This window comes from Desmodus rotundus, chromosome Y (genome assembly GCF_022682495.2).
Source record: "Desmodus rotundus isolate HL8 chromosome Y, HLdesRot8A.1, whole genome shotgun sequence".
In the NCBI taxonomy this organism is placed as follows: domain Eukaryota; kingdom Metazoa; phylum Chordata; class Mammalia; order Chiroptera; family Phyllostomidae; genus Desmodus; species Desmodus rotundus.
This window is the reverse complement of record NC_092332.1, coordinates 4,962,693-4,976,286: the sequence shown is the minus strand read 5'-3', so window position 1 is coordinate 4,976,286 and position 13,594 is coordinate 4,962,693. Positions and strand designations below refer to the sequence as shown.

General features: G+C 38.1%; 1 protein-coding gene and 1 pseudogene across 6 annotated transcripts in view; both read left to right on the top strand.

Moving 5' to 3' along the window:
• Positions 1–1,299: 1,299 nt before the first annotated feature.
• LOC139440621 (U2 spliceosomal RNA) lies at positions 1,300–1,469 on the top strand (annotated as a pseudogene).
• Positions 1,470–6,899: 5,430 nt separating this feature from the next.
• LOC139440591 (lysine-specific demethylase 6A-like) overlaps positions 6,900–13,594 on the top strand; it is a 252,814-nt gene continuing 246,119 nt past the window's right edge. For 4 of the 6 annotated variants that reach the window (XM_071220416.1, XM_071220418.1, XM_071220417.1 and 1 more), the window contains exons 1-2: positions 6,900–7,358; positions 7,543–7,606. In XM_071220416.1, coding sequence (XP_071076517.1) covers positions 7,207–7,358; positions 7,543–7,606 — 216 coding nt within the window. In that variant the 5' untranslated portion in view covers positions 6,900–7,206. The remainder of the gene's footprint in view (positions 7,359–7,542; positions 7,607–13,594) is intronic. The other 2 variants (XM_071220419.1, XM_071220420.1) reach the window with 2 other exon arrangements.

Below are 13,594 nucleotides of genomic sequence, written 5' to 3'. Positions count from 1 at the left end.
AAAAGGTCGGCAGTTTGATTCCTGGTTAGGGCACATGCCTGGATTGTGGGCCAGGTCTACAGTTTGAGGTGTGCCAGAGTCAACCAATTGATGTTTTTCTGCCACATTGATGTTTCTCTCCCTCCCTTCCCCTCTCTCTAAAAATAAAATCTTAAACACACAAACCTTTAAAGCCATCCTTTTTTTACCCAGCCCCCCATTTCCCCCTATGCTCTCTCTGGTTATGATCAGTCTCTTTTGTGTATCTATGAATCTGTTTTACTTTGTTCATTTATTTTGTCTTCTAGATTCCATGTAGAAGTGAAATCTTATGGTACCTGTCTTTGTCTGACTCACTTATTGCACTTAACATAATAACTCTTAGGTCCATCCATGCTGTCACAAATGGTAAAATTTTAAATCTTTTTTATGGGTAAGTAATACTGGTTTGTATACAAGTACTATAGCTTCTTATCCACTCATCTGTTTATGGTCACTTCAGTGTCTTCATTCTAAAAATGCTGCAAAAAATGTACTTTTTTTTTTTGATTTTTTGCTTTAGGTTTCTTCAAATATATTCCTAGAAGTGAAAATGTCAGGTCAAAAGACAGTTCCATTTTTAATTTTTTGAAGGAAGTCCATACTGTTTCTGTCTTCACTGCATGACCACCAGCAGTGCATGAGCGTTCCCCTTTCTCCGCACTTTTGCCAACATTTATTATTTATTTATTGATGAGAGTCATTCTGACAGGTATGAGATGATATCTCATTGTGAATTTAATTTGGGTTTCCCGGGTGATTATTAGGCCAATCACAGAGAAGCTGAAAACTCTGGTAATTAATAGAGATCAGTACCACTAGATAGAGGCACATATCTCAGATAAAGCAGGTGGTATAAGGGGCTGATGGTCAAACTAAAAAGATTTTTGCACAGCAAAAAAACAAAATGAGAAGAGCCTATTGAATAAAATAAGATACTTGCCAGTGACACATCTTATAAGGGTTTAATACCCACAATTTATAAAGATATCAGACAACAACAGAGGAGCAATCCAATTAAACAGAAATTTATTCAAATAGGACATACAGTTGGCCAAATGACATTTTGAGAGGATGTTCAATGTCAGTAGTTGTTACTATACACAATTAGAACACAGAGGAGTCTCTCTCATTGTCCAAATGGCAGCAGGGTGAGGTTCTTACACTGAAGGCCCTAAAAGCTAGAGTAGAAAGCCAGAAATATGAATGGATAGACCCCAGAACATGTGGCAAGCTAGAAAGACAAATAGATAGATCCCTTAGCTACAAAAAAAATTAGATATTGCTTCTTGGCCTTTTGGCTGAGATTAAGTGTAGAATTTGTTCATGTCAGTTTAGTATCTGATACATCCTTTGAGGATATTATATTGGATGGATTTTTGGAGCTGGGAGATGGAATAGGAGCTTCCTCTGTCCACTCCGCCAAAAAAAAAAAAAAGGAAAGAAGCCCTGTCCTCCCAATAAAAAGTGTGCACTTGAGCAGAGAGAGGAGATAGTATTTGAGATGGACCCAGGTTGCCCGGTGCCTGGATAAACCTGTTTCCCTTTTTTAAAAAAAATTATATTTTAGAGTGGGGAGTAGGGAACACAAACATCAATGTGTTGTTGCCTCTCATGTGCCCCCACTGGGGACCTGGCCCATAGCCCAGGCGTGTGCCCTGACTGGGAATCGAACCAATGATCCTTTGGTTCACAGGCTGGTACTCATCCCACTGAGCTACAGTAGCCAGGGCAACCTGTTTCCCTTTGTATCAAAACCTGCCTCGTGTGTTTGGGTATTGTGGTGGCAGACTGATAAATGTCCATTTTGTTTGGTTACATAATCATCAGAAAAATGCAAATTAAAACTACAATGAGATATCACCTCACACCTATCAGAATGGCTACCATGAATAAATCAACAAACAAGTGCTGGCAAGGTTGTATAGAAAGGGGAACCTTGTACACTGTTGGGAATGCAGACTGGGGCAGGCACTGTGGAAAACACTATGGGGTTATGTCAAAATACAAAAATGGAACTGCCTTTTAGACCCAGCCATGTCATTTCTGGGCCTCTGTCTGTTGAAACACTAAGTCAAAAAACATATGCAAATTTATTATAGTGTTAAAATATTCAAGTTATGGAAGCTACCCAAATGTCCAACAATAGACAAGTAGATTAAAAAAGGCAGTGGTGCATGTATAGACTAGAATATTACTCAGCCATAAAACAAATGAGATTTTACCATCTGCAACAGCATGCATGAACTTAGGTGGTGTTATGGTAGTGAAATAAGTTACACAGAAAAAGACAAATACCTTATGATTCAGTTATATGTGGAATCTAAAGAACAAAATGAGCCCTGGCTGGTGTGGCTCAGTGGATTGAGCATGGACCTGTGAACTAAAGGGCCGCCGGTTCAATTCCCACTCAGGGAACATGCCTGGGTTGCAGGCCAGGTCCCCAGTAGGGAGTGTGCGAGAGACACCACACATTGATGTTTCTCTCCCTCTCTTTCTCCCTCCCATCTCCTCTCTAAAAATAAATAAAATCTTTTAAAATTTTTGTTTGTATAGTTTGGGGACATAAAGTATCATCTAGGAAATAGAGTCAACAATATTGTAATAACTATGGATGGTGCTGGATAGATACTTAAAATATTGGGGAGGATGCTTTGCAATGTTTATGATTATCTAACCACCATGCTGTACTCCTGAAACCAATAGAAAATAATATAAACAGTAATTGAAAAACAAAAATAAAAAATAGAAAACCTGCTATTCCAGTGAAGACTGGAATGATACGAAGGTGAAAGACTTATTACTGCCCAGGAGGCTTCAGTGCAAAAGAAATTAAAAACATTTGGAAAGGGCTCACCATTTGAGATGCTGTTAAGAATATTTGTTATTTGTGGAAAGAGTTTGAAATGTCACCAAAACAGGAGTTGGGAAAAAGTTGATTCCAACCATCACAAGCGACTCTGAGGGATACAAGAGTTCAGTGGGGGAAGTAACTGCAGTTTTGGAACTAGGGAGACAACTAGAATTATAAGTGGAGCCTGAAGATGTAACTGAATTGTTGTATTCTACTCTTAAAACATAAAATAATGAGGAGTTGCTTATTAAGAATGAGCAAAAAGCCCTGGCTGGTGTAGCTCAGTGGATTGAGCGCGGGCTGTGAACCAAAGAGTCACTAGTTCGATTCCCAGTCCAGGCATGTGCCTGAGTTGCAGGCCAGGTCCCCAGTGAGGGCCACAAGAGAGGCAACCACACATTGATCTTTCCTTCCTTCGTTCCCCCTCCCTTCCCCTCTAAATAAATAAATAAATAAAATCTTAAAAAAAAAAAAAAAAGAACGAGCAAAGAAAGTGGATTCTTGAGATGGAATCTACTGGTTAAGATACTGTGAAGATGACTGAAAAAGCAAGAATGGATCTAGAATGTCACGTGACCTTAATAAAACAGCAGTAGGTTTCTAGAGGACTGACTGCAGTTATGAAAGTTTTACTGTGGGGAAAATGATATCAAACAGTATTTCTTGCTACGGAGAAATTATACATGAAAGGAATATACATTATATTATATAATAATGTATAAGAGGAAATTATACATTAAGTGATGAGGCTGATTTCATCCTTGTTTTTAGAAATTGTCAGTCATGCCAACCCTCACAAATCAGCCTAGTAAGTCAGCAGCCATCACCATGAATGTAAGACCCTCCATCAGCAAAAAGATTAAGAGTAGCTGAAGGCTCAGATGATGCATTTTTTAGTGCAAAAGTATTTTTTTAGATTAAGGTATATACATTGTTCTTGTAGACATAATGCTGTTGTACACTTAATAGACTATAGTAAAGTTTAATTCCAAACATAACTTTTATATGCACTAGAAATAAAAAAAATTGTGTACTTCATTGTAATATTTAGTTGTAGTGGTGGTCTGGAACCAAACTTGCAATGCCTTATAGGTATGCCTGTACATAATCTTTTTAACATGAGTAGGTATGATGAAAACAAAAAATTGTCACATCACCATGTGTTACATAGATGTTATTACTTATGTAAATACAGCTAACAAAAATACTCAGGTATCTAATCATTCATCTAAAATAGAATATGGAAAGAACAAGTGTTTAAGAAAGGGTATTGAGAGACTATAGTCCACATAACTACATTTAGTTGTTATTTCAAAATAATAAGTAAAAGACATGCTTGTATGCAAAATAGTGGGGTTTCCATAGCTCCTACTAATACTGTTAATAACTAAATACTGTTGAATTTAGCCAGCTCTCTCTAAATTTTCTTCTTTTATTTTTTAAGATTTTACTTATTTTTAGAGAGGGGAAGGGAGGAAGAAAGAGAGGGAGAGAAACATCAGTGTGTGGTTGCCTGTCATGTGCCCCCTACTAGGGGGACCTGGCCCATAATCCAGCTATGTGCCCTGAGCAGAAATCAAACGGGTAATCCTTTGGTTTGCAGGACAGCACTCCTCTAAGCCACACCAACCAGGGTTATCTTCCTTTTTAAATAAATCAAAGTTTACACATATTTTGTAAATTTTAGGTGTTGGGAAATTTATTTATCCCAAACATTCAAAAGTTTGTATTACTTCAAATGCATTTTAAGAAATAATATTTTTGTACCTTTAATTATTGGAGGTACAGCCCATAAAAGATGTTACATAAAATGGAATTATGAACTGTATCTATTGAAAATAGTAATTGGTAGTCCTGTTTTTCTCCAAAATAAGATGCTTAATTTACAACCAAAATTTTAAGGAAGTGGTATTATGTTGTGTAAGGCTTAAAGGATCTTCAAACTGCAATGGTCTTAACTGTTTCTGTTAAGAGTTGTATACAAGCAGCTCACATTAAGGCCACAACTGTGAAATCAGAGCACTTTAGACTTCTAATTGCATTTGATTCTTTTTTTTTTTGCGGGGGGGGAGGTGTGACTCTGATGATTCATGAAGATGTCATCAAAAGAACATTGGAATTCCATCCTGTCTAGGCAGCTCAGTTGGCTGGAGCATCCTCCTATACAGCAAAAGTTTGCAGTTTAATTCCCTCAGGGCCCATACCAAGGTTGCAGCCTCAGTCTAGTAAGGACACATATGGATGCAACCAATCAATGTTTCCTCACATCAATATTTCACTCTCTGTTTCTCCCTTTCTGTCTAAAATCAGTAAACATATTCTTGGGTACGGATTTTTTAAAAAGGGGAAATAAAGAACATTGGCATTGTCCTCTACCTGCCATCTTGTGTCCCAGTGTTTCTGTGCATGCTTATTCCCGGGTGGTCTTCCTAAGGCCTTCGTTTTCTCTCCAACATGATGAAGGAAACTAACACGAACCAAGAAAACCTCAGTAAACTGCAGGCATGACTGCTCATTGGTGAAAAACGAACTGTTCACAGAAGGTGGTTCATAGAATAGGTACAGAAGATAAAACATTTCCGTTCTCCTTAAAGATGTTAGGGGTAACAATATTTCTGGTACTAAAGAGGCAAACATATTCACAAACCAAGCAACAGAGATCCATTTAAATAACAAGTTCAGGCATCTGTGGCAGTGAACACGTTCACTATTATAGCCCACACTGAGATACAGAACATGATGGAAATGCTACACAGAATCCTACACCAGCATGGTACAGACAGTCCCACTAGTTTAAGGAGACTGGTTGAAGCTCTCCCCAGTCTGTGGATGGAAATGCACCACTTGCTTACAGGAGAGGATGATGACGATGTAGTTTAAGATCTTGTGGAGAATTGTGATGAAGGTTCCAAGAATGAAGCAAAGTTAATTACATCAAGTAATTAAGAAGATGAAACTAGAAGTTACTGGGAGGTGTTATTTTATATTATGACTGCTTTCTCAAATTTTGTTTATGCACCTGATAAAATCTAGATAGCTAATATTTTTAAGCCCAAGCCCCTTGGACTGTGCAGCTCTTTTTAGTTTTTGCTTTTGCACAAATCAATATTTTTTTTAAGGTATTTATTTTTAGAGAAAGGGGAAGGGAGGGAGAAAGAGAAAGACACCAATGTGTGGTTGCCTCTCCCAGCTTCCATCCAGGGACCTGGCCTACAACCCAGGCATGTGTCCTGACTGGGAATCCAATCGGGGAAACCCTTTTGTTCACAGGCCTGTGCTCAATCCACTGAGCCACTCCAGCCAGGGCCATAAATCAATCTTTGTAGCTAATTATGTTGAAGAGTCCTGGGAATAAAGTTTGAAACAAAAGAATGCACAACAAAAACAAAAATGCACAACAAAAACACTGGAGTTAAGAGGCTTGTGACACGTCAACGGCACTGTGTAGGGAGGACATCAGCCTCGGTCTGCAGGAGTGATTGAGAAGGGGCCCGGGAGCACGGGAAGAGTCGGCCACGGGCCCATTACTTTCAGAGGTGCTGAAAGTGGTGTCTCCTGACAGCGCAGGTACAGTACCATGCACTGTTGACCAATCCAGGGCCCCTGGCCAGGGGCAGAGGTTCTGGCGTGCAGGGCAAGTAATGGAAGTCCATGCGTCATCCACCACACTCACATTGTCTCCAGTATCTTCCTGAGTCCTGCCGCAGCGCTCTTTTCCGGTACGTGTCACCTATTGAGTGACAGGGCCCGGGAGCCTTTCTCTAGAGAAGTTTCCTTGATCAGGGGAAAACGACTACTCCATCTGGTTACTGCTACTCGACAGACGTGTCCACCAGCCAGTGAGCACGCAGAGTTGTCACCTCCCTACTCCGGGCTGATGTGTGGGCAGGGCTCCGGCAGTCAGCAAGTTGAGCTGAGCTACAACTGACTTGATCAACAAAGGTCACGTGGGACAAACTGGTCGCTCCAATTGGCAGCATGTGGCTGGTCGGATGGGGGATGTGTCACGGGCACTTGGGGTTCGCCCTGTGACACAATTACAAGTTTGCGTTACTGCTGGCGAAGTTTGTGATTCTCCCAAATCCTCCCAGCACCCCTAGATTGCGCCTTTTCTGGTGTCCCCACCTATTCCGAGATGGAGTCTGGTAGCAGAGGGCTGTAGCCCCTGCATCTGCTGCTCTCGCCATCACTTCGGGATTTTTTCGCCGCCGACCGCGGTGGAGGAGGTGGAAACGGTAAAGTTAGTGTTCAGGTCTCACTGTGCGAGGGCCTTTTAGCTGTGTTGTGAGGGTTGGTAAGTTTCGGAGTTAGGACTTCCAATTTGTTGCTTTTCCATGAAATCTTGCGGAGTGTCGCTTGGTAGTTCCACGTCTTCTTTCCGGGATGACGGAAAGAAAATGGCGACGGGAAAAGAGATCGCCGAGCGCAAGGACGGGGCTGTAAGCTTGACATCCGAAGAGAAGGAAGTGCTGGGCGGATTGGACAGGTACGGACCACATTCTCTTACTCGGCTCTAGGGAGGCCCAGATAGGATACAGCTTGCCGTCGGTGGCAACTGGGGGTGATTCCGGGGCTTTCCAGGAGTCGGATACTGGGGCCTTGAGCTCGGGAAGGGACGGGTCAGTGGCTCTTCCACAGTGTTGACGAGCCTCCTGTATCTCCTTCCACAGCCGGCTCTTTGGGTTCATTAGGCTTCACGAAGATGGCGCCAGGACCAAGACCCTTTTGGGCAAGGTAAGGCAACCGCGGGCCGACACTGCTTTGTCTACGTGGTCTGGCTCTCGGTCCTGTGGACCCCGAGGCTCATTGTCGCTGCAAACGAAAAATAATTTTTTTGGTCTGATCTCAGTGCAAATAGTTCGCTGTCTTCTGAAATTGTCTCTTGGAGCTTGCGGTGCAGAGATGGTGGTGCATTGGAGCCAGGTCATCAGTTCTCTCAGAGTACTTCGGTGACAAGATCTGTGAATTTTAGAATTGGAAGGTCGTGAACGTGTCCTGTTTTCAGTATTTCTACTTTTGTGCCCCTATGGTGTTATTTTTTTCTTGACAGTCAGCTGGAATGTCTAATTTGAGCTACACCTTTCAGGCTTCTTTATATTCCTTTTCTCATGTGCGGCGGGCTACAGTTGTAGAGTTTGTCTTGGGTATTGCAGCAATTTATTAATCAGTATCTTTTGTACCTGAAGTTGTGTGGTTTGTGTATTTGTTTCCTTCTGACGGCCACAGAAATACTTGTTTGAGTAAGATTTATTATTGTGTTTTTCCCTGTGCCTTGTATCCAGTATATGGTGAAAATCAAGACTGGAATCCCTGTTAATTAGTATGGAAACTTCTTGGCACTGTGATTTAGTTAATGGCTGCCCCTATAGGCCAAGATGGCGGGAAAGAGTGGGAGGAGAAATGAAGGGCTGATTTAGAGGACGGAGGAGATGTGACCAGGCAAATTCTAAAGGTGAGTAGGCCTTACCTCCCAAGAGGGTGGTTTGTTGGTGTTTTATAAAGACTGACCACTATTATTTAAAACTAACAATATGATGTGTTTTATAAGCTTCTCAGCAGCGTACATAAATCTACAATGTACTCATCAACTTACATAGCATACACTCTCATGTAAGGTATTCCACAAAGGCCACTGCAATGTCTATCTCTGTGTCATATACATATATTTTATTTCCTGAACAAAATCTCATTAAAAAATTACCTGCACTCAGTACCACGTCATTACTAGGCCTGTGTGCAGTAAATGTTGCTTCCACTAGCTAATTATTCCATCTGAAATTAGTTGTGAATTTGACATAGCTAATGCTGCAATTTAGAAGAAATTATTAAATTTTTGTTTTTAAAATTTTCTCACAAGTGTTCTTATCTGTAGTTTGAACTATGCAGAATCTTAAGATTCATTTACCAGTTTCTTTTGATGGCAAATAATCACCAGAACCTGAAGTGTAAAAATTTTTTTGGTAAATCCACTCCATTTTCATGCTGTAGGTAACAATTCTTCCACTAAAAAATCACTGGAAGACTATATACCAGCTCTCTTGTAATTTAAGCCATTGTAATCATGTTAATTTTTTCAAGAGATTGGAGTAAATATTTTGCTTTTAAAGTCACTTCATTATATTAATTTTTTGAACTTACACAAAGTTACTTTACATTGCACTGCCTTTATCATTTAACTTCAGGTTAGTAAAGTTGTTTATACTCATGGTATTTGAAAAAGAATGGACAAATTTCGTACTTCAGTTATGATGAAAAAGAAATAAAAGCGATGTGGTGAACTTTTATATTTTTGTGGAACTGCTCTTTAAGAACTTGAAATATCTAAAGTGTCTAAGTGACACTTTCAGGTAAATTGTTAATCTGTGCTGATTAATATTAGACATCATTTTAGAATGAACTGTTCAGATATGTGCCACATGGCTTTAACTTTCAAGGCGCTGATGTTTTTCAATTAATTTTGAAGGTGTGCCTATCTTTAATTACAATAATATTTTATTTTATTTTACTTTTTAAAACATTTTATTTATTTTTAGACAGAGGGGAGAGAGGGAGAAAGAAAGGGAGACATCAGACTGTGGTTGCCTCTTGTGTGCCCCCTACCAGGGACCTAGCCCAAAACCCAGGCATGTGCCCTGACTCAGAATTGAACCAGTGACCCTTTGGTTTGCAGGCCACCACTCAATCCACTGAGCCACACCAGCCAGGACAATTACAATAATACTTTAAATATGAGCTTAAAACTACTGTGTTAGTAAGAATTCATAAAATAGTGGATAAGGGTTTGTTAAACTATGAATATTTTGTGTTAAATGCAAATAAATTGATTTCACTTAGCTTTGAGACTTTTATCAATTCCCATCTGCTGAGGTCAAGCCTTGTTAATTTTAACATTAACATGCAGTAAAATACTTTGGGATATATGCTAGTAACCCCATGGTCTCTGCCTCTCTGCTTTTCCTGTCCACCTCCTACCCTCAGCTTTATTGAATTAAAGTTGGCATAAAATAAAACTGCACATATTTAAAACAACTGACTCAATGAATTTTGGTATCTATGCATATCCATTTTAAGATAATGTCATTTCCGTCACCTCCAAAGGTGTCACCTTGGAACTTCCTTTCCTACTTTGTCATTGTTTAACACTACTGATGTTCATTGACTTTAGTAATCATATAAACCATAGATTACATTTTTGGGATTTTATATAAGTGGATTTATTCAGTGTGCACCCTTAATGTATGGCTTTTTATGACCATAATTTTTACATTTATCCACATATATCGTTAATATTTTGTTCCTTTTAAATACTAAGTAGAATTCTGTTGTCTCATGCCATTCTTCACTGCTTCCTTGTCAGTCTGAATTAGATGTGAAATATTACTAAGTAATGTTTGACCTCATCTATCCTCAAAACTTGTGTTTGAATTAGGTCTTTTCCCTCAGTTTTCATAGACTGGGGGTACTTTCTTCCAATAACTAGTTTCTTTTAGTCTCTTAAAAGTTTTTTTAATGTAGATGTTACTATGAACCATTAGAATGGTTATTATAGTAATATACTTTTAAATTTCTGTAATGCAGAAATTTTTGTGAGATTGCTATAAGATAGACAGTTTGGGGAGTTTTACTTTAAAAAGTAAATTAAAAGTAAAAATGTAGGGTACTGTTTTTAGTGAAACTTGAAAAATAACCTATACACAAGTATCAGGTAGCTTCATCAGTTTTTGAACTATCATGGCTATAAGTAGGCTGCAGTTAAACTGATGCTAACCTTTGCTTTTATACTAATGCAGGTTTTAACTTACATTTAAATTACAGTGTAATTTAAGTAATTAGCCAAACCTTTTTACAGAAATTAATGACAGTTTTATTGGATTTTGGAAATATTTTGGCTTGATTTTGATTATGTATGGTAGATTAAAAGAGTAGAGTTGAGACAATATCATTGTTAAAATGTTACTTTAACATAATGCTTGAGGCCTGAGGAATGTGTCTCAAGGAACTATTGCTAAAATGCCCATTCCTGTTTTTTATTTAGAAGTATCTTCATCAATTTATAGTTTGATCTAGGTAATTTTTTACTGAACTCTTTTTTGGTAATTATTTTAGTTGGTAAAATGATTAATAGGGAAGTCATGTTTACTGTTCAACAATGTATACTTTTTGACCTGGGGATAGTTTTAGGAAAGTTCTTTCATTTTTTTAAAGATTTTATTTACTTATTCTTTAGAGAGAGGGGAAGGGAAGAAGAAAAAGGGAAAGAAACAATGTGTGATTGCCTCTCATGCGCACGCATGCGCCCCCTCCCCCCCACTGGGGATCTGGCCCACAACCCAGACATGTGCCCTGACTGGGAATTGAACTGGCGATCCTTTGGTTTGCATGCTGGCACTCAGTCCACTGAGCCACACCATCCAGGGCAGAAAAATAGTTCTTTAAAAGTTTTGGGATAATGGAAATAGTTTAAAATATATTAAAGTGTTTTTCTAAATGTGATTTTCTTACATTGAAAATTTAGTTGCAGATACGCTTTTTTATACTGTAATACTTGAACAGTAATAAGATAATTTTATACTAAATGAATGTTCTGTAATTTATTTTATTTCAGCTTATATTTGTTTAATTTATTTTAGCTTATTTTTAGTTTACTATAGCTACTTTAATCCTCACATGCTTATTGACTTTTAGAGAGAGGTGAGGGAGGGAAAGAGAGGGGGACAGAAACATCCATGTGAGAGAGAAACATCTATCGATTTCCTCTGTTTCCCTTTCTCCCTCCCTTCCTCTCTCTTAGGACCAAACCTGCAATCCAAATATGTGCCCTGACTGGGAATTGAACCTGTGACTCTTTAGTTTGCAATGCTCCAATCAACTGAGCCACAAAAGCCAGGGCTGTATATTCTGCTTTTTGGCATTTGAACATGTACTTATTTCCAGTTTAGAAGGTAGTTTGAGTTCAGGTGACCATAGAAATAATGTCCTGTTTTATTGTTTAGAAATTAAGCCTTTAATTTTATGTATTAAAAAGTGTATTTTCTTGTTAGGAAATTTGTCGTGTAAACAATATGTTTTTTGTTTTGGGTTTTTTTGGTACATATTACTGGACAAAGTGTGAGGAATAGGAATGTTACTGTAAAATTTTGATACAATACTGGTCATTGAGGATATCATTGTAGATTGGAGAGATTATTGAAAATTCATATTTGGGAACACAATCTAGAACTGTCAGATTATAAACAGTCACATTCTTAGTTTTCACTTTGTTTTTTAAAATTAAATAGGTATTTATGTAGTCAAATAAAATAACTGGAAGATTTGACTGCTGTTATTTAATGTACTGAGTAAAACTTTTGCCAGATATGATTTTTTTGAGTTAGGTTATAAAGTTGATTTATAAGCCTCACTATTTAAATCAGAATGAGACATAGTGTTTAGCAAACTGTAGAATTAAAATAGATATATTTTCATTTTAGTGTTCATTTTTGTGATGCTTTGAGCAATTTGCAACTGATGCTAAGTGAACAATGCTAATATTTTTGAAAACCACAAGATTGAGTTAACAAATTACAGTGTGTATATACATATGTATTTAGACTGTTAATGGAGTTTTTCTAATTGTTAGCAAATTTTATTTCCTTCCATTGGGATAACACAATTGGCTTATGAACTGAAATCATAAGGCAGAGCAACAAAAACTGAAGTGTGATAAATCCAAGGGTTTTATGCAGTCAGTGTAAGTTTCTTTTTTTAGAAATTTTATCTGTCTGTTTATCTATCTTTAGAGAGAGGTAAAAGGAGGGTGAGAAACATGGATCAGTTGCCCCAACTGGGCACCTTGCCCACAATCCAGGCCCTGATTGGGAATTGAACTGGCAGCTGTTTGGTGTACAGGCTGGCACTCAATCCACTGAGCCACACCAGCCAGGGCAAGTTTTCAACTAAATGAAATTAAAAAGGTTTTACTGTTGTGAAAAAGGACATGTTGCTTTAACTATATTACTTGATGATGTACTATTTAATTGTTTTTCTTAGTAGACCATAGGGGTTGTATATGTATAATTCATCTGTAAAACTATGATAGCATGAGGTAGTTATTCTTGTAGAGAATAATTGCTTGACTTAAGTACAAGACATAACATTGTTTTATATGTTTTTATTAATAAGAAGTTATTCCGCCCTGGCTGGCGTAGCTCAGTGGATTGAGCGCGGGCTGCAAACCAAAGGGTTGCTGGTTCGATTCCCAGTCAGGGCACATGCCTGGGTTGCTGGCCAGGTCCCCAGTGGGGGCCACATGAGAGGCAACCACACATTGATATTTCTCTCTCTTTCTCCCCCCCTTCCCCTTTCTCTAAAAATAAATAAATAAAATCTTAAAGAAAAAAAAGAAAGAAATCTCAAAAACCTTACTTACGCCTTAAAAAAAAATGTTATTCCTTGATATTATATGGTCTGTAATATTCAGTTTGATTTAAGCCTTAAAATATAATACATGCTAGTAATTCCATTTCTGAAAGTTTTTCACTGGTCTTTAAAAAGTTGGACTATTTGTAAAATTCAATAAGTTTGAATTGAATTTAGACTGAATCTGAAGACTTTTCTTCAATAAAGAGTTTTTACTTTATTTTTATGTCTTAATCCTCACTTGATATGTTTAATGATTTTAGAGAGAAAGTGAGAGAGAGACAGAGACAGACACATTGATTCCTCCCACGCATGACCACACTA